The 26,049-nt window shown below is 37.4% G+C and overlaps 1 protein-coding gene across 1 annotated transcript; it reads left to right on the forward strand.

The window, feature by feature from the left end:
- The first annotated feature begins 7,510 nt into the window (after positions 1–7,510).
- On the forward strand, positions 7,511–10,984 carry LOC107763167 (putative cinnamyl alcohol dehydrogenase 1). Its single transcript, XM_016581632.2, has 4 exons — positions 7,511–7,664; positions 7,756–7,869; positions 9,812–10,039; positions 10,125–10,984. The coding sequence occupies exons 1-4, from the start codon at positions 7,576–7,578 to the stop codon at positions 10,765–10,767; spliced, it is 1,074 nt and encodes a 357-aa protein (XP_016437118.1). The 5' UTR covers positions 7,511–7,575; the 3' UTR covers positions 10,768–10,984.
- Positions 10,985–26,049: the final 15,065 nt, after the last annotated feature.

The raw sequence follows: 26,049 nt of genomic DNA on the forward strand, positions 1-26,049 counted from the left end.
GGTTTCCACAATTGTTGTAATTTGTGTTTGAGTGTGAGGTGATTCACTTTTCTCCCAAAAACTTTAATAATTATGGAATGTTGCCATGAAGAGTAAAGTCGCTCTTTGTCTTCTATGGATAGCGGAATAAAATTTTCGACAGTGTTTATTAGAAGGTTTTCTTCTGCCATATCTATATGGGAAAGGGTTGTTTGGATGATTGGGATTGAAGTGTCATTGCTGTGTAGTAGGGTTTGAAGGAAGGATAGAGTAGGTTGGCTTTGGATTGGTTCATCAATGTTCATAGCATTTAAATTTGAATGTGAGTCCGGCGGGGAGGGGGGGCTGGGATTGGGATTGGAGCATGTTCTAAAATTTTGGATCATAAATGGTCTAGAGAGAGGTAAGAGCTTCTCTCACTTCGTGCTGGTGTTACAAAATTCGTCAAGCGTTTGATAAAGAAAATTGTCATAATTGCAAGTCTTTTTTTTTAGTTAAATTAAACAAAGGAACCTGATACCCAGAAAACCTTTTAAGACGAAAATGCATAAATTGAATATAGAGAGAGTAAAAACGATTTTCAAGTGTGGAATTTAAAAGAGATAGAAAACAAAAAATAATCTATTTCAAATTATTCGCGGGTTGGATCTGGTTTATCAAAATCAAATCAAACCAACTATATCAGTTTGGATTTGTTCGGTTTTGTCGGGTTTTTCGATTTTTTTTTTGTTACATGAAATATTATTTCAATCTTATTCTGTTAAATTTTTTATAAGCTAAAATATGTTTTAGTAAAATTGACAAACATATAATCTATTAAAATATTCTTATGGTAGAATTTTCTTAGTAACATATGATAGTTTTTTTAGCCACCTGATGTCACACCTCCTTTTTTACCACCCGTGAGGGGAGTAAGGGATTTTTTCCAATTAAAGTGACATTATTCGAAATAGAATTATTTTATTAATTTCAGAGTCGTCACTTGGATAATTTATAGTGTCCCAAGTCACCGGTTTATTTTAAATCCCAAATCGAGGAAATTTTCGACTTTATTTAAAAGTCTGCGAACCAGAAATTCTAGATAAGGAATTTTGTTAACCCTGGAGACGGTGTTAGGCATTCCCGGGTTCCGTGATTCTACCACGGTCGCTTAGCTATTTATACTTGGCTTAAGTTGTCTAATTACTTATTTTAGAACCTATGTGCATTTATCTTTTATCGCTTTTAATCACTTGATTTATTTGTAATTAAAGAATTGAGTTACGCGTACGTATACACATTTCCTTTGGCGCGTCAAAAATCATATCACGCGTACGTGTCCACAATTAATCACGCTTTACTAATATTAAGAAAGTTTTAGTCGAAGTTGCGCGAACGCATCCTTCGATTTATTATTAGAAATGAAATTCGTAATTATGTTACACGAACGTATACATAATCACAATAAAAGTCTAAGTTGAGCCTAAAGCAAAGCTACGAGTGTTTATAATTATTTAATATCTAAGTTGTAATACTAATAAGAGGGCCATAGATTATGGATTTTGCTTGTGTATGACACACCTTAATTTATTTTTTAACAAAGAAACTACGCTTAATTAAAATGGTCTAATGATATTCTTATCTAGAATGGATATAAACTTAGTAGACAACTATAATTATAAAGGGTTTGAAGTACATGTGCTAAGCCCTTAATTTTTAAAAGCGAATCTGGGCTTAAGCTTAACCCAAAAAAAACTGTTTAGAAGGGAAACTGGGCTCAAAATCAAGCCCAAAAGTAAGGCCAAGCAGGCGGTCAAGGAGCTTCCAAATGGGCCAGCAAATGCTAGGCCCAATCATGTACGATCATGCCTTGGGTAATAAAGCCCACATCCATGAATACCAAACAGACCATTTAGATATAAAAAAACTAAATACAACACAACTTAAAATTGGACCTATAATATGAATCAAATAATACATCAAACTCTGAACTGGGCTTAGGCCGGCTGCCTCATCTGGGCTACTGTCAAGCACAAATGAAGCTTCAGCTTTTCGAGCCAGATGTAACCCAATCATTTAACGGACCATTAAAGATCCAAAACAAAATTTATTTTTCCCATGCATTTGATTATCAGCAATTAACACTAACCATGAAGACTATAACTCAACCCATTCATGTATCAATCTCAATTTAAATTCCCAACTTCCTTAATCAAATAAAATTTGTATCTCTATGAAGCATACACCAACCATTCTAACATCTATCAACTAAATTAATAGGGTATTGAAATGACTAATCCTGTCAAGGGCTATACATAATTCAAAATCAAGGATATTCATACATATAGCTGAAACTAGTGACATGGAATCCCCAAATGCATAATACTTGAACAAAATTCTAGCAGAAACAGACTATACACAAAGAATTGAAGATCCAACATTATAAAGTATCCAGTCCTATATTACATATACATGAAGCCTTAAACACTTAAATAAAACCAAATTTCATTACAATCATAGATACATGCTCCCCAATTTCTCTGACCATTTAAAGGGTTGAGAAGAGTACCTGAATATCAAAATAAAGCAGAATGAAGTAAGGGTACAACACAACCAACTAATGAAAAACAGCAGCAATCCAGCGGCAAACAACCTTGATTCACAGCATATTTAAACCAGAAATCCAGCAGAGATTTTTTCTAAATTTTTGTGCTAAAAAATCAGAAACAAGCTAGCAAATGCAGAAAATTTTTGTGTCCTTTCTTAGGGTATAAATCTCTGTGTTTTCAGAACTTTTTTTTGTGCAGAGAAAATGCTGATAATCTCTGTTTGTGAATGAGGGAATGTTTTTCCTTTTATAGAGTGCACAAAAAGGCATCAAAAAGGAATATTCTAACCTAAAATTCTGAAATTCAGAATAGTACAACATCTTTTACAGTTGTCTGTCCTTTTTCCCACCCAAATTTCAGCATCTTTTGCTAAAATGGGGACAGCTGTCCAAAAACCTAGAACCTTCTGATATTAAACTATGTAGAATTCCAGTTTTACCCTTCCATTTGCTGGTTTATTTCAATTCTAACAAGCCTTGGCCTAAATTCTGATTTCAAAACTCTTGTGGAATCTCCTCGAATAATCCAGAAGATTCCTGCATTAGGGGTTCTAGGCTAGTTTCAAAGTCCTTTTAATTCTGAAAAGAATTTTAGGTTTAAGGGTATTTTAAGGCTTAATCCAAAACATTTACTCCTAGACTAGTGACTTAAACTTAAACAGGAAAACTGAATTTTAAAACCTTTATTTTAAACAAACAAAAACAGGGTGGTAAAGCCAAGAAAAAAGTCTAAAGATTAAACTAATCAAATTACCAATCAAACGAGTTAATCATCTATACTAATATTTATAAGGCTAAATCAATTAGGCCCAGAATTAAACTCAAACAACAATTTCAATCCCAAAACCTGCATGATTACTGAAAACGATATAGCATATTAAGAACTAATAACAAGGAAATAAGAAATCTGAAACCCTAGACTAACCAATTAGTTGACACTTAGCTACAAATTAAACCTAATCGACAGAAGAAAACAAGCAACATAATAGATGATCATGTAAAGAAAATTAAGCATAGCGGAAAACCTAATTACTGGTGATTTAAAACAGAACCCTTTTATACATGAAAGAAAATACAAAGATGAAACATATATCAAGAATAAGGAAAAGGAAAAAAAAGAAGAAGAAAGGACCTGAGGCTTTGGAGTAGGTAGTATTGAACTCGGCCGGATTTGAAAGGGGGAAATATGAACTTGTTTGTCCATTAATCGACTGTTCTTTGTTGAGAACAATCGGCTAATGGGCGCTTTGAGTTCATATAACCCCACCTTAAACAAAACTCGAGCAGGGACAATTAGGGTTTCCGAAATCTTAGATTTAAGATTCGACAAGACTGAGGCTGATTTGAGAGGAACCATGGGGATATTTGGGAAGAGGAGGAGAGAGGGATTGCATGGTTTGAGTTTGGGGTCATTTGGGTGATTTAGGGTTTTGGGGATTCCGATTTTATATTTAAGATTCGAAGGGTTTGATGAGGATTTAGGGAAAATGGTTAGGAGATTTGGAAAGAGGAAGGGACGGGGGTCACGGGGTGTTAATTTGGTGGTTTGGTGGTGTTTGGGGCATCGGAACCGCCATGAGGCGATTTCCGGTGGTGGTTGGCGGCGGAGATGGCGGGGGTTCTTGGGGCAGCTAGGGTTTGGTTTAGATACATAAGGGATGATGAAAATGAAAAGGGAAATGAGGGAAAAACCGGGTTTCGAACAGTTATATACCAAAACCTAAGCAGTTCCCAGCAGTTTAATTTGTGATGATCAATGGCTGGGATTCTTTGGGGTTAAAACGGAATCATTTGTTATTATGAGGGGACTTGGACTAGGTGGCCTTGTTTGAGGTTGGGTCTGGGTTATTTTTAAAGGAAAATTTGGGCCAGTTTTGGTGTAAAAATCAAACCAATTTCAGATGTCAAAAACCCCCTTCCCCTTTTATTTCCTTTTCTTTTCTTGTTTTTTCTTTTTAATTAAAATCCTAAATTAACCTAAATTGTGAAACTAACCAATTACCTAATTATAAAAAATTATAAAAATTACTTGATCCTAAATTAAAATAGAAAAATCAATAATCTAAAAAATTAAAAGGCAAAAAATGTAAAATGGGCCATTTTTGTGACTTCCATTTTTTAATAAAATAAATAATTAACTAATTAATCCTAAAAATATAAAAACAAAATCTAAATGCAATGCATGGTATTTTTGATATTTTTTTTATAATTTTAATAAAAGTTAAACGTGCACAAAATGTAAACAATTAATAAAATCCTACAAAATTAAATATAAAATGGCAAATAATTGGAAGAAAATCTATTTTCCTGGATTTTATAGGAGTAATTCATATAGGGCAAAAATACATGCTCACACCTGACAATAATATTTTATTGATGTACACTTTCAAAGTTAACCGAATTTAATAATTAAACAAAAAAATCAATATGATACCTATTAATGATATCTTCTATTTAATTTTAAATTATCAAAATTCCACTTCAAATACCAGGAAAGATTTAACAATTTAATAGATCTTGATATATGAATATGGAAGAACAAAGAAATTGACGCATTAGTAACACTTGGTAAGAAAGTGATCATACAACTTATTATTTAAAGTTAATAAAAATAGAGTATTTCATATTTAACTAAACATTACATCCCATAAGAGAATCACAAATATTTCTAGACATTTTTAAAAAAAAATCTATAAAAAGTCTTATATATATATATATATACACACACACAAATTTTTTTACTCAATACCAAACCAAACCAAATCAAACCAAACCAAACCTAATCGGGGGTTTTAATCGATTTTGTTTGACTTTTCGGTTTGGTGGCGATTTTCCGATTCGGGGTTGAGTTGTTATCTTCTTATATGATCTTTGGATAATTCTCATATTGTGAGACTTTTGAAGTTTGAATTAAATTCACAATCCATTTTTCTTACTTGATATCAAAGCCAAATCCATCCATATTCTAATTTACGCAATGACAATTTTCAATGTTATCTTTTTCACACTTTACAGAGAGGAGAGAGGTATTGGTGTGTTAGAAATGGCTCACGATTGGTTAAGAGAATAAAATGTTATCTCCTTTTATCCTTTCGAAAAATTTTCACATCATAAATTATTTTTCTTATTGAATTTGACCTAAAATCTATTTTTCTTTACAACAAACGATTGAAATGTTATTCCAAATGTTGAACTAACTAACTAGAAAAGAACAGAAAAATATGAAAGAAAAAATAACGGATGCTCTATTCTTTATGGATTTGTGCAGTTTAATGTACTGTAAGATATGTTATTCGGGCCCTCTAAAAATACTGTTATATTCATAATCCTTCAAAAATATTTTTTTAGAGAATTCGATATATTCGTAACATTTTTAAAGAGTTTGAGCAATATAGTTAACTCATACATGCCGACTAATTTAGCAAAATGAAACATTTGATGCCTTGGAAAAAATATTATTATTTTGTTAGTTTGTTGTATATATTACCAGACAAACAATTTAAAATTTTTGAATTGTAGAATAATGGTATATGACTAATTTTATTCCGTAAACCTCACATAGTCGCATTATCTGGGAAGCACGTTCCAATATGGACACATTTTAAAATCAAGAACTCAGTATTTGAAAATTGAAGCAATAACTAAAATGATTCGCGTTCATGACTATTGATAACTAATAGTGCATCAAATTATGTCGATGGAAATCAAAATTTGTTGCTTGTGAACGTCAGAAATATATCAAAACTGTAAGCACCAGCTTATTTTATGTCATGTTAAATTTTTACCAAAATATCTCTTTCATTCTATTCCGAATTACCTTTGTAATTTAACAAAATATCACTTCATTCTATTCCGAATTGTTAAGATTTTTTACTTTCGTAATGTATTTGGTGGAAACTAAAATAACCATGTGGACCAATATTATGATGACAGTGGCATGAGAGTTGAAGCAGTAAAGAAAGAATGATGATTAGAGAAGGTATGAATAATACCCACATCATCGTCTACGAAGGTACCGTGTCTATTATTTAAGAAATCAATTGACACCCTAATTATGCACGATTAGCTATTATTATTTAAATCGTTACAAATCACACACATAATAGGAAGTCAATGTAGTAAATACTAGTAACGGGCCAGAATTAAATAGGGTGTACGGCCATTACAAATTGTACTTCATAAAGTAATACTATCAATTGTCAATATTCTTATTATTCTCTGCCATTGAAAGATATTATTCTTTTTTATTGGAAGAAAACTGCAATCATTGTAAAAATTTTATTTTCTTATTCTTTCAATCTTACTTTCCTTATTTTTATTACTCTTTTATATTAAGAAAAGTGAAATAAAACTTGTTATTGAAAATCCGAATTAATTTTTTCATTTGCTTTGACCAAAAGTTAAAGATGAATCGCAAACAAATGAGCTTTAAGCCAATGTGTGACTGTTCCTATCAATTCTAACAACCTTTGAATTTAAACAAATGAGGTTTCAGCTTTCAAGGCAAGTTTGCGGTCAAGTAATGACCTCTTCCGAAAACAAAAAGAGATGGTAATGTATATACTCTCTTCTATCTTACGATTGCATTATTACTATTTAGAAAGTCAATTGATTCTTACAGTATTTATTTTGAATTATTAAAAATTATTGTAATAATCTTTTGCAAGTACATATTATATAGTTTTAATATGTTAATTTTACTTCAAAAATACAAATATCAATGTATACCAAATTAGGTGGTATGGTATGGTTAATTTAGCAAGAAATGAAAAGTAAAAGAGAGAAGGAAAAAGACAAATTTACGATTGGAGGATAGAGGCGACCTGGTTGCTGAGATGTCGCATGTCACTATCTCAGTTTAAAATTCGTATGTACCTAAAATAAGGAAATACTCTACATGTACCTAATACTTGTTTTCCAAAACTATATATATGGCGTATACAAACATACAATATATTCAGAAAAGCTCATTTCTGCTTTCCTTAGCTATAATCTATTGCTTCCTAATCATGGGTAGTTTGGAAGTTGAGAAGAAAACCATAGGCTGGGCTGCCAAAGATCCTTCCGGTGTTCTGTCACCCTATTCCTACACTCTCAGGTGCTTTAATTTGCATTATTATATTCTAATGAGTAGTTCATTGTTTTCTACTATAATAATTACGGAGTTGTATTATTATTTTCATTTACAGAAAGACAGGCCCTGAAGATGTTGAAATCAAGGTGTTGTGCTGTGGACTCTGTCATACTGATCTTCACCAGGTCAAGAATGATCTTGGCATGTCCAATTACCCCATGGTTCCTGGGTATTTACATTACTCTCTCGAGATTGGCATGTTGTGATCATGCATATACTGTTTTCTTTTTCTTTTTTTTAGGGTACTAATTTGCAGCTTTTGATATTGAGAGGAATTTTCATTATCTTGTATCAACAAAAGCTGTTTCACCAATTTTAACGGCTCTACTCCGCTAATATCATATTCTAAGAACCAGCCAGTAAAGTAGAACAGCACACTGAGGCGCAGGGGCGGATGTAACCCTATAGTAACGGATTCAATTGAACCCATAACTTTCGTCATGGGGCATAAATTTATGTGCAAAAATTCACTGAAATTGCAATAAATTATAGATACGAACCCATAACTTTAAAAATATAATGAGTTCGAACCTTAAAAGTTGAATCATAGAATTTAAATCCTGGATCCGCCTTTGCTGTGGTGGAGTATTAACCATCTGGAACCCTTGAAGTATTAGAACATTAATGAACAAGTCACAAGTATATTGATTATTATTGTTGATGAGTCTGAAGATGTGTTTTGTTAAACATCCTAATTAGTGAGTTTATGTCGACCATAGTTCTTTCCATGCCCTTAGTTAACTTTAAAGCACCATTTCTGGTTAGGCCAAGACTCCAATCAGTTGTATGTAAAAATTGTACGGACGCCTTATTTGGTCGATCCCATTTAACCTATACCCATTTTTTAAAACTTTTAACTTGTACCCACTTTTTAAATAACTTCAGCTCCCTTTCTCCTCCTCCTTCTCCTCTTTCATTTTCTTCTTCTTCTTCTTCTTCTTCTTCTTCTTCTTCTTCTTTTTCTTTAGGGGCTCTCATTCTTATTTAATTTTAGAACAATATAAAAACCTACGATTTTGGCATCATTGAAATTTCCAAGTTCGCTGTTATTCCTCAATTGACTGGTTAGATGATGGCTGGTGAATGGTGATAAAATTGCATTTGCTCTTTCTGTGTGATTAATTGTGTCATTTAAAAAAACTAATAGTACTACCTAAATGGCTGTTTCTTTAGAAAAAAAGAATGATGAGCAATGAAGAAGCAGTTAGGTTTCCCTCATATTGATCCTAATTCATGCTATGCCGTATGTTGCGAATAGCTAACGAGCATCTTCTTATTGCCTAGATTGCTCAAAAATGCTTAACAACAATGGACAAAATGCTATGCATGTTGCTATATTGAACACTCTATAGCTGAAGTTTCCCTGTTACAAAGACAAAAACTTCAGCTCTAGAGCTGAAGTTTTTGTGTTGTAACTGGAAACTTCAGCTCTAGTATGTAATATTAATAGGTGGTAAAAAAACTTCAGCTCTAGAGCTAGAGCTGAAGTTTTTGTGTTGTAACGGGAAACTTCAACTCTAGTATGTAATATTAATAGGTGGTAAAAAAACTTCAGCTCTAGAGCTGAAGTTTCCCAGTTACAACACAAAAACTTCAGCTCTAGAGCTGAACTTCAGGCCCGCTACTAGAATGCTGAAGTTTTGCGTGATTGCCTTTGCTACTTCAGCCCCGTATGCTGAAGTTATGCGAAAAAGCGGGTACGCTTGCAATTTTTTTTGCAAAGCGGACACAAGTTAAAATGTGACACAAAAAGCGGGTATAGATGCAAATGCCCCAGTTGTATATGAGACTTGACAAACCTAATGACTCTATGATCATTCTTGTGGCTGTGATATGATAATCTTTTGAATTTCTCTTTTTTTGGCTGAAAAAGTAGATCTCTTAATGTTCCTTAGGAAATATAGCAAAATGTACGCGTGATGACTTCTCTGCGTGGCCATAATGCCAAACAGAACACATTGGCGTAACCTTAGGACCACATACATTCACTGCTTCTTTTGCTGAACAAAGTCAATATTTGGACTTCAATTGGATACAGTAAATTTAACAATTTATTCTTTACCACTATCTGATGATCTTATCCCTTTTGAACTTTTTTGGCTGTGATAAAGACATGAAGTGGTTGGTGAAGTTGTGGAGGTTGGATCCAATGTCGCCAAGTTCAATGTGGGAGACACTGTTGGAGTAGGCGTGCTCGTCGGATGTTGCAGGAGCTGCCGCCCTTGCAACCAAGACATTGAGCAATACTGCAATAATAGGATCTGGAGCTACAATGATGTCTACTCTGATGGCAAACCTACCCAAGGCGGATTTGCTACTTCTATGATTGTTGATCAAAAGTAAGCCTAGAAATTCTTGAATTAAAACCAATGTGACTGGAATTAAGAAACCAGTATGATTCATGTTTGTTTCTCCAATGTACAGGTTTGTGGTAAAAATTCCAGATGGTATGTCACCAGAACAGGCAGCACCTCTTTTATGTGCAGGGTTGACAGTGTACAGCCCATTGAACCATTTTGGATTGAAACAAAGTGGATTAAGAGGAGGCATTTTGGGATTGGGAGGAGTGGGACATATGGGAGTGAAGATAGCAAAGGCGATGGGGCATCATATTACTGTTATTAGCTCTTCTGACAGGAAGAAAGAGGAGGCCTTGGAACATCTTGGCGCGGATGAGTACCTCGTTAGCTCGGACACCACACGGATGCAAGAGGCTGCTGATTCACTTGACTACATCATTGACACTATCCCTGTGTTCCACCCTCTTGAGCCTTATATTTCTCTCCTCAAACTGGATGGCAAATTAATCTTGATGGGGGTTATCAATACCCCCATGCAGTTTATCACCCCCATGGTTATGCTCGGGAGGAAGACAATCACTGGAAGCTTCATTGGGAGCATGAAGGAAACAGAGGAAGTGCTTGAGTTCTGCAAAGAAAAAGGGCTGACTTCCCAGATTGAGGTGGTGAAAATGGATTATGTCAACACTGCCATGGAGAGGTTGGAGAAAAATGATGTCAGGTACAGATTTGTGGTCGATGTTGCTGGAAGCAAGATTGACCAGTAATAACATCAAGAAAAGAAAACTGACATGGTTCACCAAACAAGACTAGATAATGTAATGAAAGTGACCAATTCTGAATCATTTTGTGAGAAGTTACATACTTTGTTTGTTCTTGTGTCTTTTCTATTGTATTTTGTGATCAAGAGTCACAGTTCTGTCTTTCAATGTCCTTTATAATGTAATGGATTTCTAAAAGAAGACTTTGAAGAAGTTGTTTGTACTTATTTTTCATCAGCATGTGTTGTGCGGCTATTTGGTAAGCAACCTCCACTTCCAACCAAAAGCTCGTGAGTTCGAGTCTCCCCAAGAGCAAGGTGAGAAGCTCTTGGAGGGAAGGATGCCGGGGGTCTATTTGGAAACAGCCTCTCTATCCCAGGGTAGGGATAAGGTTTGCGTACACACTACCCTCCCCAAACCCCACTAAATGGGATTATACTGGGTTGTTGTTGTTGTATGTGTTGTGCGGCTATTGCTGCTAATATTGAAATATATCAAACCTTGTTTGGTACTTGAAACCGGCCTCTCTTCTCTTGACAGAAGCTCACGAAAGTATTGCCTCTTTGATATTACTTTTTGAGTTTAACCCCTCCTGATGCTAGGTGTGCACGTGTGTGTTTTGATGATTAACAAACTAGGATTGATTGTGTTGAAAGAACCAGGTTTCATGAACAAGTTGGGGAGACCATGCTTTTGTGAGAGCTTTCTAGTGAAGGAACCAGGTTCCTCGACTTCTTCCTCATCCACATTAGACATGGAATTGACTAATATGAATACAAATTGGATACCTTAGAGAAACCTATTTACGCGCTACAAAGAAAATATTACTTGGAGGAATTCATGTTGGGTTTAAGCTTGTTAAAGTTTAAAATAGAGTGAATGGAAACAACAACAACAACAATAACTACCCAGCATAATCCCACCAAGTGGGGTCTAGGGAGGGTAGGATGTACGCAGCCTTACCCTTACCGTGGAAGGGTAGAGAGACTGTTTCCGAATGACCCTCGGCTAAAAAAGTGAAGGAAGCCCTGATAGCAAGACAAATAGTTAGAAAACTAAATCGGAGATAACAACAAAGAATAGCAAGATAGTACCGATAACAAGTAATATCAAGACAGTATATTTAGACAGATAAGTCCAAGGCAACACACGAGAATATGACGAAGTCCTGCTAGCAAACTACGGAATTACCGAAGGTAAGTAGTAACAGAACAAGACACGCGGCTATAGCAAACTAAGGAAAAAAGGGTACCATACTAGTAGGGAAGACAAAGGGAAACACCCGACTACCTACTAACCTTCCACCCTAATTTTCCACCTCCACACCCTTCTATCTAGGGTCATGTCCTCGGACAGCTCAAGCTGCACCATGTCCTGCCTGATCACTTCACCCAAGACTTCTTAGGTCTACCTCTACCCCTCCTCTCACCTCCCAAGGCCAACCTCTCACATCTCCTGACTGGGGCATCTATGCTTCTCCTCTTAACATACCTAAACCATCTCAACCTTGCCTCACGCATCTTTGCCTCCACAGGGGTCTCTCCCACCTTGTCCCGAATAACTTCATTCCTAATTCTATCCAATCTAGTATTCCCACACATCCATCTCAACATCCTCATATCCGCTACTTTCATATGCTGGACATGTGACTTTTTGACTGGCCAACACTCTGCCCCATACAACATAGTCGGTCTGACCACTACCTTGTAGAACTTACCCTTAAGTTTCAACAGCACATTCTTATCACACAAGACACTGAAGCGAGCCTCCACTTCGTCCATCCTGCTCCGATATGGTGAGTAACATCCTCATTTATCTCCCCATTCATCTGAATTATAGATCCCAGATATTTGAAACTCTCTCTCTTGGGAATGACTTGTGTATCGAGTCTCACATCCCCGTCCGCCTCCTCGGTAAAACCACTGAACTTGCACTCCAAGTATTCTGTCTTGGTCCTGCTCAACTTGAAACCCTTAGACTCTAGAGTATGTCTCCAGACCTCCAGCCTTTCGTTAACGCCACCTTGCGTCTCATCAATCAAGACTATGTCATCCGCAAATAACAAGCACCAAAGTACCTCCTCTTGGATGTGACGCGTCAAAGAATCCATCGCCAGGGAAAACAAAAACAGGCTGAGTGAATGGGAAATAGAGGAAAAAAATAAAATATTTGAATTTTCCTCTTTGAAAAAGGGACATTGTCCAATATTGGAGGAGGAAAATACAATTGCTCTTCTTCTAACTCTTAAAGAGTTGAGATTAGGCAAGACTCCCGCCGCCGCCGTCGTCACTCGGTTTTGGATTTATCCGTTTTTGTAATGGTAAATTAATTTTCCCCCGCATTTGATTTTCCCATTTGATTTTGCGTAAATAGTCATTTACATAATGGCCGTTTTATGCGAACAGTCATCCTGAAGAGTTGCACCTCTTCATTTGAACTCAACCTATTGTCTATAAATACCAGGCTATTCCCTCAGATTTTCCTTTACGAAATTTTGAATTGTCCTTCTTTCTTCTGCATTGTTTTAACTGAAAGAAAGCAACAGTAGGTGTGATTTGCTACCAATCATTGTGTTTGCTGAAACACTAGCATTTGCAGTACCGTTATACCAGTGTATAGTCTGTTCTATCCTGGGAGGAAATAATCCTAAACCTTGGGTACTAGGAGGGGATTAAGTTCCTTAAGAAAATACTGTGAATTCAATGGGCTCGGATTAAATTCTACTTCTTCTACATTTATGTTTTTTATGTTATTGTATTTCCAGAATTACTTTGCAAATACAGATTACCAACAAGCTTAAGGAACTTAACATATTCTGTATTTGTATTGTATATACTATTCTGGAGACTAAAACCTGTATGGTTTTGTACTCCCAATTTAGAGATTAAAGCTTTCGTGATTTTCTACTCCATTTTTATATCTTAACTGTTTTTATTATTATATGTTATTTCAAGATTAAAATCCTAGCGATTTTCTATTCCATTGGACATTAAAATCTATGTGATTTCTACTCCAGTTTTATTCGGTTTGAAGATATAAAAACTTCACTCTATATTAAATATTTGGTTGTGTCATTTTTTTTATACAGAAATGACGAATGAGAATGGAAACCAGCCTGTTTCTATGGTGACTGCCAATACATCGACAAGCCGAACAACACTGATATTGGCATCGGCTCCCACAGAAAAGTTCGAAAATTTTTTCGGGATTGATTTCAAGAGGTGGCAGTAGAAGATATTCTTCTACTTAATGACTTTAAGTTTACTGAAGTTCATTAAGGAGGATGTTCCTATTCTTCCTGACGAAACTCCAGAGAATGAACGCTTCCTCGTGACTGAGGCGTAGAAGCATTCTGGTTGTTTGTGCAAGAATTACATTCTTAGCGGGCTGGAGGACGATATGTATAATGTCTATACTAATATGGGGACATCAAAAGAACCGTGGATTGTGCTTGAAATGAAATACAAAACTGAGGATGCCAGGTTAAAGAAATTTGTTGCCACAAAATATTTGGACTACAAAATGGTAGATAGCAAGTCTATTATTACCCAAGTCAAGGAATCGCACGTGATTATTCATGATCTCCTTGTTGAAGGTATAGGTCGAATTAATACTTTTGTTGAAAGTATTAATTATATTATTATTACTAATATAATTTTCATCGAAGGTCTTATTATCAATGAAACATTCCAAGTTGCATCGATGATTGAGAAATTGCCTCATTTGTGGAAGTTCTTCATAAATTACTTGAAACACAAACGTAAAGAGATGTCGCTCGAGGATCTCATTGTTCGGTTGAGGATCGAAGAGGACAACAAAGCTGTTGAAAAAAGGGTCGTGGAAACTCAGCAATAATGGGAGCAAACATTGTTCAGGACACTCGACAAAATAATAAAAAGAGAAAGAAGCCTTATGGACCAAAAAGTAACCCAAGCAAAAAGCGATTCAAAGAAATTGCTACAACTGTGGGAAAGCTGGACCCAAATTGCAAATTGTCGTGCTCTAAAGAAAGATAGGAAGAAGAGTTAAGCAAACATGGCTGAAAAGCACGAGATAGTGATGACTTGTGTGCTATACTGTCTGAATGCAGCCTGTTGGGAAATCCAAAGGAGTGGTGGATTGATTCTAGATCCACTCACCATGTTTATATTGTTACAGAAGCGTTTTCTACATATGATCCCGTACCAAAGAGACACTTTCTATGGAAAATTCTGCAATGGCCAAGGTTGAAGGATGTGGCAAGATATTTTTGAAAATGACTTCTGGCAAGGTGGTGACTCTGAACAACGTCCTTCATGTTCTTAAAATTAGGAAGAATTTAGTCTCTACTGCACTTCTCGTCAAAAATGGGTTTAGGTGATTTTTTGTATATGATAAGTTTGTAATAAGTAAGAACGAAATATTTGTAGGAAAAGGTTACCTCACTAAGAGCCTTTTAAAACTGAATGTAATGGTCGTTGAGAATAATAAAATTCAACTTCTTCTTACTTACTTGAATCAAATGATTTATGGAATATACGTTTGGGATATGTTAATTATAAAACCTTGGAAAAAATGATTAATTTGAAAGTATTGCCTAAGTTTGAATGCGACAAATCAAAATATCAAATATATGTGGAATCTAAGTATGTTTAACATCATTATAAGTATGTTGAAAGGAATTCAATTTCTTTAGACTTAAATCACATATATTTGCGACATAAAGTCAATACAATCTCGAGGTGAAAAGTAGTATTTTATAACTTCTATTGATGATTGTACACATTATTGCTATGTGTACTTACTTAGTAGTAAAGATGAAGCAATAGATGCATTTAAGAAATACAAAAATGAAGTTGAAACGCAACTAACAAGAAAATTAAAATGATAAGAAGTGATAGGGGTGGTGAATACGAATCTCATTTTGAAGAAATATGTTTAAAATATGGAATTATTCATTAAACAACAGCCCCTTACACGCCCCAATCCAATGGGGTTGCCGAAAAAAATAATCGACCATTAAAAGAGATGATGAACGCTTTGTTGATAAGTTTTGGTTTACCATAGAACTTGTGGGGGGAAGCCATTCTTACGGTTAACCGGATACTTAACCGAGTACCTCATAGCAAAACACAATCCATTCCATATGAAAAATAGAAAGGAAGTAAGTCTAACTTGAACTATTTTAAAGTGTAGGAATGTTTGGCAAAAGTGCAAGTTCCTAAACTCAAAAGGGTAAAGATAGGACCAAAAACCGTTGATTGTGTTTTCATACGATATGCAACCAATAGTAAAGCATATCGATTTCTAGTTCATAAATCAGAAAATCCCGACATTTATAATAATACGGTTATAAAATCAGATAATGTTGAATTCTTTTTATATATAAAGGAATGTGAGTCGATTGGTAAAAGATCTAAATGTAATGACCGTTCAGTCATTTCGAGTGTTGTAGCCTCGTTCCCTCATTTACTACTTATTCTGTGCTCAATTGCTGTTATGTGACTTATCGGGGTGTTGGTTTGGTTTTGGGGATGTTTCAGAATGAATTGGGACCCTTAGGCCCAGGGTGGGAAGCCTAAGTTGAAAGAGTTAATCGGATATTGACTTTTGTGTAAACGACTCCATAATGGAGTTTTGATGATTCTGATAGCTCCGTAAGGTGATTTTGGACTCAGGAGTGTGTCCGAATTATTGTTTGGCTTGAATTGGCGTAAGTTGGAAAAATAGAAGTTTGGAGAGTTGACAAGTTTGACTGAGAGTTGACTTTGTGGTTACCAAGCTCATATATTTGTTCCGAAAGTTGGAATCGGTCAGTTGCATCAATTATAACTTGTGTGCAAAATTTGAGGTTGATCGGAGTTGGTTTGGTATACTTCGGCATTAGTTTTGAAAGTTAGAAGTTCATTAGGCTTGAAACAATGTGCGATTCATGATTTTAGGGTTTGTTTATCGTGAAAATGGTAACAACAATTAAATTTGTAAATGGGATTCTAAAAATACGTAATCTATTCCCGAGCTAGTTGTTAGAGCAGTTGATGCTAAGAATATGGAATTTAATGATAAAACGCAAGCTAAGACGAGGCAGTAATCAAATCGAGGAGTCTGTGGTTCGGATGCATAATTAGTCAATGGGGACCTCTGGGTCGAGCTCGAGGTATCGGGGATAGTTAGGGATGGGATAACAATTGAGGATATAATTAAACAAGGCTCTTCGCAGCCAATACTGAGCAATATGATGAAGAACTAGCAAGAAAGCAATGGAGATTAAGGCGACTTCGGGCCAGCGAGAACAAGCAAGTTAGAAAGAAAAGAAAGAGAGAGAGAGAGTGAGATATTATTGCACTTGTGGAGAAATTGAGCAACATCAGCCCCTTACAAAGTGGCATGGATTTCCCTTATATAGGAGAGGGAATACCATATAGTACAAAATGTATTGAATGTAAAGACATGGGGATTGGACGTCTAGGCATGGTACTAGTGCCTATTGACTCTAGCCATTTGCCTCGGGAGTCCCCCATCTTCGTAACCTCCATTGGGTCGTGGACGATCCTCGAGGGAGGGAGCTCGATGGTGATCCCACAACCTCGAGATGCCGATATGACTTTCCGAATATATCTTAATGACGGGAAATAAATCCCCCTGATTTCATCGCATACAGTGTTGTTTGATGTGATTTGGCACTTTGAGCTAGTTCCTATGATGTTTTAGGACTTGTTGGTATGTTTGGTTGAGGTCCCGGGGGCCTCGGGTGTGATTTGGTTCATGTTTGGCGCATTTCGGAACTTTGGAGGCCTCTGATTTTTGCTGTGCTGGTTTCCTTATATGCGATCACGAGTGGAGGATCGCGATCACAAAGAGTGTTCTAGGAAGCTGGGGATTTTGTGTTATGCCTTTGTGAGAGAGTGTCTGCGAATGTTGAGCCTGGGGAGTCACTAAATCGCGTGGGGTTATTCACGTTCGTGAAGAGGAATCTTTGCACCATAATATTTTGTGCTTCATAAAAGCGAGGTATTTTCCGCGTTCGTGAAGAAGAGGCATCTGGGCAGAATATAAGTTTCCAAAAATAAAGGTTAGAGTAAAATTTCATGATTAGACTTTAGGAGCCCGGATTGAGGCGATTCTTGGAGGGATTTTCAAGGAATTGATTAAGGTAAGTGATTCTAGCTCGTATTTGGTTAATATACAAGAATTTATTATTGTTTTTATCATTTAATTAGTGTTTTAGGTTGTAAAAATTGGGGAAAATTGTACAAACTTCATAGGCTTTAATTTGATGATTTGAAGGTTGAATTGTGATCGGATTGAGTAATTTTGGTATGGTTGGACTCGTGGTTGATGGGTGTTTGGATTTTGTTAATTTCTTCGGATTTTGAGACGTGGACTAGAGGTTGATTTTCTGAGTTGACTTTATGATTTTTGTTAAAGAAGTCATAAGGAATTGATTCCTATAGCTAGTATTGATTTTATTGAATTATGTGTGGCTAGATTAGAAGAATTCAGAGGCCGAGTCGCGAGGCAAGGGATTATTGGAGTAGAGATTTGCACGGTTTGAGGTAGGCTGTAATTACGTGTTTTAGTCGCTTATCACACTCAAATTTACTGCACTTTAATTGATTTTGAGCTTTAATCGCTAGTGTTTTGTACTTATTGCGTGTTTTATGCCTAGTAAGAGTGATTTCGAGTGATGTAGATGTTATGGAGCTAATTCGAGTGATTTGAAACTTTGAAGTCTAAGTAAAAGCCCAAAGTATTAAGTCGGGTTCGCGTTCGGGGGTCGAGGACCAAGCCTGGATATCACAAAGCAAGCAAAACGAATTACTCTGAGAATTTTCCACAACCGCCTTATTTTGTTGCTGCCTTCAAAGTGCATAGTCCCTGATTTCTTTGGTTCGTTTGAACTTTCTATTATCACCTAATGCTTGTTATCCCTAGTCAACCCCTTTGAGCCTTTAGCCTTTCTCTATTGGTAACCATGCTACAGGCCTTTACCCGTTTAGTCGATAATCCTCTCTTGGCACTAGGACCTTCCTTAACACTCTTATGAAATAAGTGGCTTAAGGCATAAGTTTGGGGGGAAAAGTTGAGGAATCTAAAAGAGGTATCAAGGCACCAAAAAGAGAGAAGAAATGATCTCTATGAAAAGAGAAGGAAAGAAAAGAAAAGAACAAAAAGAAAAATGCCAAAAAGGAAATAAAAAGGAAGGTTGATGAAATCAAAAAGAGGCAACTATCTCTAGTATGAGCATCAAGGGAGAAAAAGAATGAAATGAACAATAAAGAGTGATATCAAGTCTCTCTAGCCCCCAGGGAAAGGAAATGCCTCTAAGAGTTAGTAAATGTGAGCCAAGAAATGAAAAGGTTGAGTGCTTAAGAAAGGTTGTAACTACTTATCCCATATGATATCCTACCCCAATCCAAAAGCCTTCATTACAACCCTAAAGAAGTTCTACTTGATTTTGAACCGAGTGAGCTTACATTAGTGGTGATCTACATGAGGGGCAAGCCTATGGTATTTGAAGTCTTACTTGTTACATTCCTTTGTGACAGAAGAGTGAATCCTTTATTGCTCTAGTCATTGAGTGATAATTCTTGAAGTGAGAATGGAAAATGGAAGGTATAGGAGGAAGAGTTTGGAGTCCACCATGATCTATATGATAGAACAAGAGTCCTTGATGAGTGAAGTCAATTCTTGATGCTCAAATGTTACACTAGACTTATATGCACATAACATAAGGTTTGTCACCTTGTTGTAATGCATGAGTATTATGAGTAATTGTTGGTCCCAACTGAGTATGAATGGCTTACAATTGACTCTTTTGAAATGATCTTCACTTAGTGAAGGTGGGAACTAATTTATTTGCTTGATGACAAGACTTACGTTTGGGGGAGTTGATAAGTGTAGATTTTAACAACTTATTAGTACCTTCTTGCTTTAGTTTTAGTCCAAAAGTATTGATTCTTGTTCCTAAAACTAATGAAATTGTACAAATTGCAGGCACGTTGGAGGATTGGACCTTAACGAAGAATTCGAACTCAAAAAGTAGTATTCCAGCTCAATAAGGCAAGAAGGAGTGCATCAGGCCGAAATGCGGTTCGCAGAAGTAATTCTGCGATCGTAGAAGAAAGTGCGGTCCGTAGAAATACACTTGTGGCCGCAAAGAAGACGCTTTAGCCTCAGAGGAGTTTCTAAAAAGCGGGAGCCACAAAAGATGGTTGCACTGACAAGATTGGAAAAAGTTCAGAGAAGGTGCAAAAAGACCAAGTAGGAAGCCTTTCCAAAATGCGGTTCGCACATGGAAAAGTGTGACCGCAAAAGATGAAGTGCAGCTGCAGTTGGAATTGTGAGGCTGCAGATTTCTTTGCACATGGAATTGTGCGGCCGCAGAGCCTCTCGAAGAGCATTTTTGTTAGTGAATTTTAGGACACTATAAATAGATGGGAAATGCTTTTTAGGGCAAGTTTTGAATTGTAATGAGCTGTAGTGGTTATATTTTGCTGTTTTGGGGGAAGTTGTGACTATTTTTGGTGAAAAATCATTATTTTATCATTTAATCTTAGATTATGGCTTTAATAACTTCTTCTTCTTCTTCTTCTTCTTCTTCTTCTTCTTCTTCTTCTTCTTCTTCTTCTTCTTCTTCTTCTTCTTCTTCTTCTTCTTCTTCTTCTTCTTCTTCTTCTTCTTCTTCTTCTATCTCCTGCTTTCCTGATTCGGTTGAGGTTGGTGGCTGTGATTGCTATTTCCTAGCATGAGTAGCTAGATTTTCTCTAAGATTGTGACCCAACCCTAGTGTGTAAACCCTATGGGTAATTAATTTTAGTGCTTTTTTATGATTGGTTATTTATTGTTTACCCTTTTTATGCATTATTTTTAGAATTAGTGGTTGCAAATATTGATTCTTGCCTATTTGACTAAGTCCTTGCTTGAGAAATAAGGACTTAGTCTAGGAAAACTTAGCTAACAAGAAATTGGGATAGTTAAGGTTTTGGCTAATCTAATTACAGGGTTTGAACTAGAGATAGGAAAAACCGTCCTTGCTTGAGAACTAGGGACTTAGTCTAGGAAACTTGGCTAACAAAAAATTGGGATAGTTAAGGTTTTGGCTAGTCTAATTATAGAGTTTGAACTAGAGATAGAAAAAACCCGACTTGCGCTCATATCAATTGTTTGAATTGACACCCAATTGGACTTGAGAAAGCTAATTTGGGCATAACCACTATATAACCAAGAGGTATTAAGTGGGTAATTGAGAGTTGAGAGTTATAATAAACTCCGATCAACAAAACAAGTATTTACGCGATTCACCCATTAGGGTAACACCTAGGTGAAGGTTACATCTCTAGGCTTTTCCCATTTGATTTGAAACATCAAAAACAAGTATTCGCTTTCTAGTTTCATCTAATTAGTTTAAATTTGTTAGTGTAAATTTTAGAATTGGAAAACAACCACCCTTTGTTTGGAAGTGCAATTAAGTTGTTTCACGTGCTCTCGTCAAGTATCTACTCTAACACCCCTTACAAACTCCCTGTAGAATTCGACCCCGACTACTGTTGGGTACTATTATATCAATGACCGTTTCCACTCACTATTGAGTGAGGATTGGACATGGACAAAAAACTTGATAGAATAGGTGGTAATTCAAGTCTGTAGGCCACCTCTCTAACCCTCTGAAGCACCTCAAAAGCACCAATATACTGAGGGCTCAAGTTGCCCTTCTTCCCGAACCTCATCACGCCCTTCATGGGCGAAACTCTGAGCAAAGCCTTCTCACCCGCCATATATAAAATATCACGAACCTTCCTATTAGCATAATGCTTTTGCCTAGATTGTGCTATACAGAGCCGCTCCTGGATCAATTTCACCTTCTCCAAGGCATCACAGACCAAATCAATGCCCAACAACCTAGCCTCCCTAGGCTCGAACCAACCAACTGGAGACCGACATCTCCTCCAATACAAGGCCTCATAAGGAGACACTTGGATACTCAAATAAGCTTTTTTTGTAGGCAAATTCTGCTAATGGAAGAAACTGATCCCATGAACCTCTAAAATCAATGACATAGGCCCGTAACATGTCCTCCAAGATCTGAATAGTGCCTCGGACTGCTCGTCCATCTGGGGATGAATTATTATACTCGGCTCTACCTATATGCCCAACTCTTGCTGCACCGCTCTCCAAAACAATGATGTAAATTGAGTGCCTCGATCCGAGATAATAGGCATAGGCACACCATGAAGGCGAACAATATCATGAATGTAAATTCGAGCCAGCTGCTCCAAAGAGTAGGTAGTCAGAACTGGAATAAAATATGTAGACTTGGTCAATCTATCCACAATAACCCATATTGAATCATATTTCTTCAAGGTCCGTGGAAGTCCAACTACGAAATCCATGGTGATATGCTCCCACTTCCATTTCGGAATATCAAGCCTTTGAATCAAACCACCGGGTCTCTAATTTTATACTTCACCTGCTGACAATTCAAACACCGAGCAACATACTAAAAATATCTTTCTTCATTCTCCACCACCAATAGTGCTGCCTCAAATCTTGATACATCTTCACGGCATCTGGATGAATGGAATACCGTGAATTGTGGGCTTTCTCAAGTATCAACTCTTGTAACCCATCCACATTTGTAACACAGATCCAACCCTGCATCCTCAATACCCCATAATGTCCTATTGTAACCTTTTTAGCATCATCGTGTTGCACCATGTCCTTCAGGACAAGCAAGTGGGATCATCGTACTAATGTGCCTTGATGCGCTAAAACAAAGAAGACCGTAAAACCATGAAGCAAGAACACGACTAGGCTCTAAAATATCCAAACTCACCAAGTGATTGGCCAAAGCCTGAACATCCAATGCTAACAGTCTCTCCCTGACTAGAATATAAGCAAGGCTTCCCATATTCTTAGCCTTCCTACTCAAGGCATAAGCCACCACATTGGCCTTTCTTGGGTAATAAAGAATGGTAATATCATAGTCTTTTAGTAGTTCTTACCACCTCTACTGCCTCAAGTTCAGATTCTTTTGCTTGAATAAGTGCTGAAGACTCCTACGATCCGTGAATACCTCATATGACACACCCTAAAGATAATGCCTCCAAATCTTCTTCAACGCGTGAACAATGGCTGCCAACTCCAAATAATGAACATGTTAGTTCTTCGCATGGGGCTTCAACTAACGCGAAGCATAAGAAATAACTCTATCTTCCTACATCAATACACATCCAATGCTAATCTATGATGCATCATAATAAATAGTATAAGACCTGATCTGAAGGTAAAACCAGAAATGGAGTTGTAGTCAAAGTAGTCTTGAACTTGTGAAAGCTCTCCATCATTCATCAGACCACCTGAATGGGGCACCCTTCTGGGTCAATCGATTCAATGGGGTTGCCATGGACGAGAAACCCTCCACAGAATGGTGATAATACCCGACCAAACCAGGGAAACTCTGGATCTCAGTAGCAGTAGACGGACTAGGCCAACTCTAAATTGCCAAAATCTTCTTTGGGTCTACCTTAATCCCCTTACTGGACACCATGTTCCCCAAAAATGCCACCGAATCAAGCCAAAACTCACACTTAGAGAATTTATCATATAGCTTCTCCTCCCTCAAAATCTGGAGAATCATCCTCAAGTGTTGTACATGATCCTCCAGGCTGTGAGAATACATCAATATATCATCAATAAATATAATGATGAAAGAATCAAGATACGGTTGAAACACATTGTTTATCAAGTGCATAAAGGTTGTTGGGGCATTCGTCAGCCCAAAAGACATCACCAGAAAGTCATAGCGACCATAGCTAATCATGAAAGCCGTCTTCAGAATGTCTGAATCCCGGATCTTCAGGTGATAGCACCCCGACCTTAAATGAATCTTCGAGAACACTCTAGCACCCTAAAGTTGATCAAAGAAGTGCGCAGTAGTGGGTACTTGTTATTAAATGTAACCTTGCTTAACTGGCTGTAGTCAATAAACATCCTCATAGTATATCCTTCTTCTTCACAAAATGAACCGGCGCATCCCACGGAGACACACTAGGCCTGATGAAGCCCTTATCAAGCAACCTTAAAGTTGTTCCTTCAGCTCCTTCAACTCTATAGGTGCCATACGATACGATGAAATAGAGATGGGTAGAGTGACTGACACCAGATCAATACCAAAATCAATGTCCCTATTGGGTGGCATGCCCGACAGGTTTACTGGAAACATATCTGAGAATTCTCTCATTACCAGAACTGACTCCACGGTAGGAGTGTCAGCACTAACGCCCATCACAAAGGCCAAGTACGCCAGACACCCCTTCTCAACTATCTATTGAGACTTTAAGTATGAAATCACCCTACTCGGAACATAATCTAGGGAACCTCTCTACTCAACCTAGGCAACCCCAGTATCGTCAACGTCACAGTCTTAGCGTGACAATCAAGAATAGCGTGACATGGTGACAACCAATCCATGGCAAAAATCACGTCAAAATCAACCATGCTAAGTAGTAAAAGATCAACCCTCATCTCATACCCCAATAGCCACCACACACGACTGATACACATGGTCCATAATAATAGAATCACCCACCGGTGTAGATACATGAACAGACACAACTAAAGAATCATGGGGAATATCCAAATAACAAGCAAAGTATGATGACACATATGATTAAATGGAACCAGGGTCAAATAACACTAAAGAATCCCTGTGGCATACTGAAATAATACTTGTAATCACGATGTCAAAAGTAACTCCCTCCAGCCTGGAAGGAAATGCATAGAAACGTTCTTGACTACTGCCTGAACGACCTCCCTTCTAGGGCGACCTCATGTTGACAGTGCCCTAACCATAGCTGGTTGTGCGGGTGGTGTACTGTTGGTGCTGAAATCATAGGCTGAGAGCTCTGCTATAGAGCCCTACTCTACAGTCTGGGGCAATTTCTCTTGAGATGACTCAAATCCCCGCACTCAAAATAACCTCTCCTATAATGGAGCTGCTGACCCTGATAATCTGAATAACTTCCTGTGGAACCCTGCGTAGATGGAGCATGGTAAGAACTCTATTCTAGTAGCGTATTGAATGACGACTAAGCTGGGTGTGCACTGTAGGAATTGTGGCTAACTGAACAACCATGATGAACATGGCAAGCTGTCTAAACGGGTCTAGAAGGACAACCTCTGCTATACTGTGACTGGCCTCCAAATGAGTCACTATTGAAACCATCTAAACCCTAAGGCCTCTTGGCCTCTCGCTCCTCGTGCTCCAGCCTGCGAACCTGCTCCAAACGTCAAGCAATCTCGACCACCTGGTCAAACCTACCCCAAACATCAAGCAATCTCTACCACCTGGTCAAACCTTCTCCAAACATCAAGAAATCTCAACCACCTGGTCAAACCTAGCATCTGTCACAACCTCTCAAGACATATTGTAACACAAACCATATTTGAGGCCATCAATGAACCTCATGATCCTCTCCCTCTCGATGGGAACCAACCATATAGCATAACGTGCCAAATCTGAAAATCTCATCTCATATTGTCCAGAGTCATACACTCTTGGCATAGCTGCTCAAACTCCCTACACAACTTCTTTTTAAAAGTCTGTGGGACAAACTTCTCTAAGAAGAGAATTGAGAACTCATATCATGTAAGTGGTATTGCATCAGCTAGCCTGCACGACTCATAATCCTTCTACCATCTATAGGCTGCCCTTATCAGCTAAAAGGTAGTGAATGCAACTCCACCGGTTTCCAAAATACCCACGGTGCAAAGAATCTGGTGACCCCGGTATAGAAAATCCTAAGCATCCTCCGACTCTCCTCCTAAACTGCTCCAACCTCTACTGCTCCTCATCACTCATAGGTGGATAAACCTTGGCCCGAGTTGCAACAACTAGCTGAAATAGTAACACCCCTAGCGTTTGATGACCCTGAGCTAGCTGCTCTGGAGTACGAGCGACAGGAGTCTAGGCACCTCCCTCAGCCTATAAGGTAGCTGGTGCAACTAGAATCGAAACCACTTAAGCCAGGCTCGTGTAGACAGTCAAAATATGAGCCAAAGCCTCCTGAAGACTAGGAATATGATCCCACTATCTCAGCAATATCCAAAACCTGCTCCCAAGCTTGAGCATTTGGAGGCTCCATAGGTGTTACCCTAGCTATAGTGTGAGCCCTACCTCAGCCTCTACCGCGACCCCGACCTCTCATGGCCCTAACTGGTGGTACTGGTGGCCATTTGCCCGATACAGTCGCACGACCATCTGTGTGAGAATAGAAGAGTCAAGGTTTAAACTTCAAAAATAACAAA

Source organism: Nicotiana tabacum, chromosome 6 (assembly GCF_000715075.1).
Source record: "Nicotiana tabacum cultivar K326 chromosome 6, ASM71507v2, whole genome shotgun sequence".
In the NCBI taxonomy this organism is placed as follows: Eukaryota; Viridiplantae; Streptophyta; class Magnoliopsida; order Solanales; family Solanaceae; genus Nicotiana; species Nicotiana tabacum.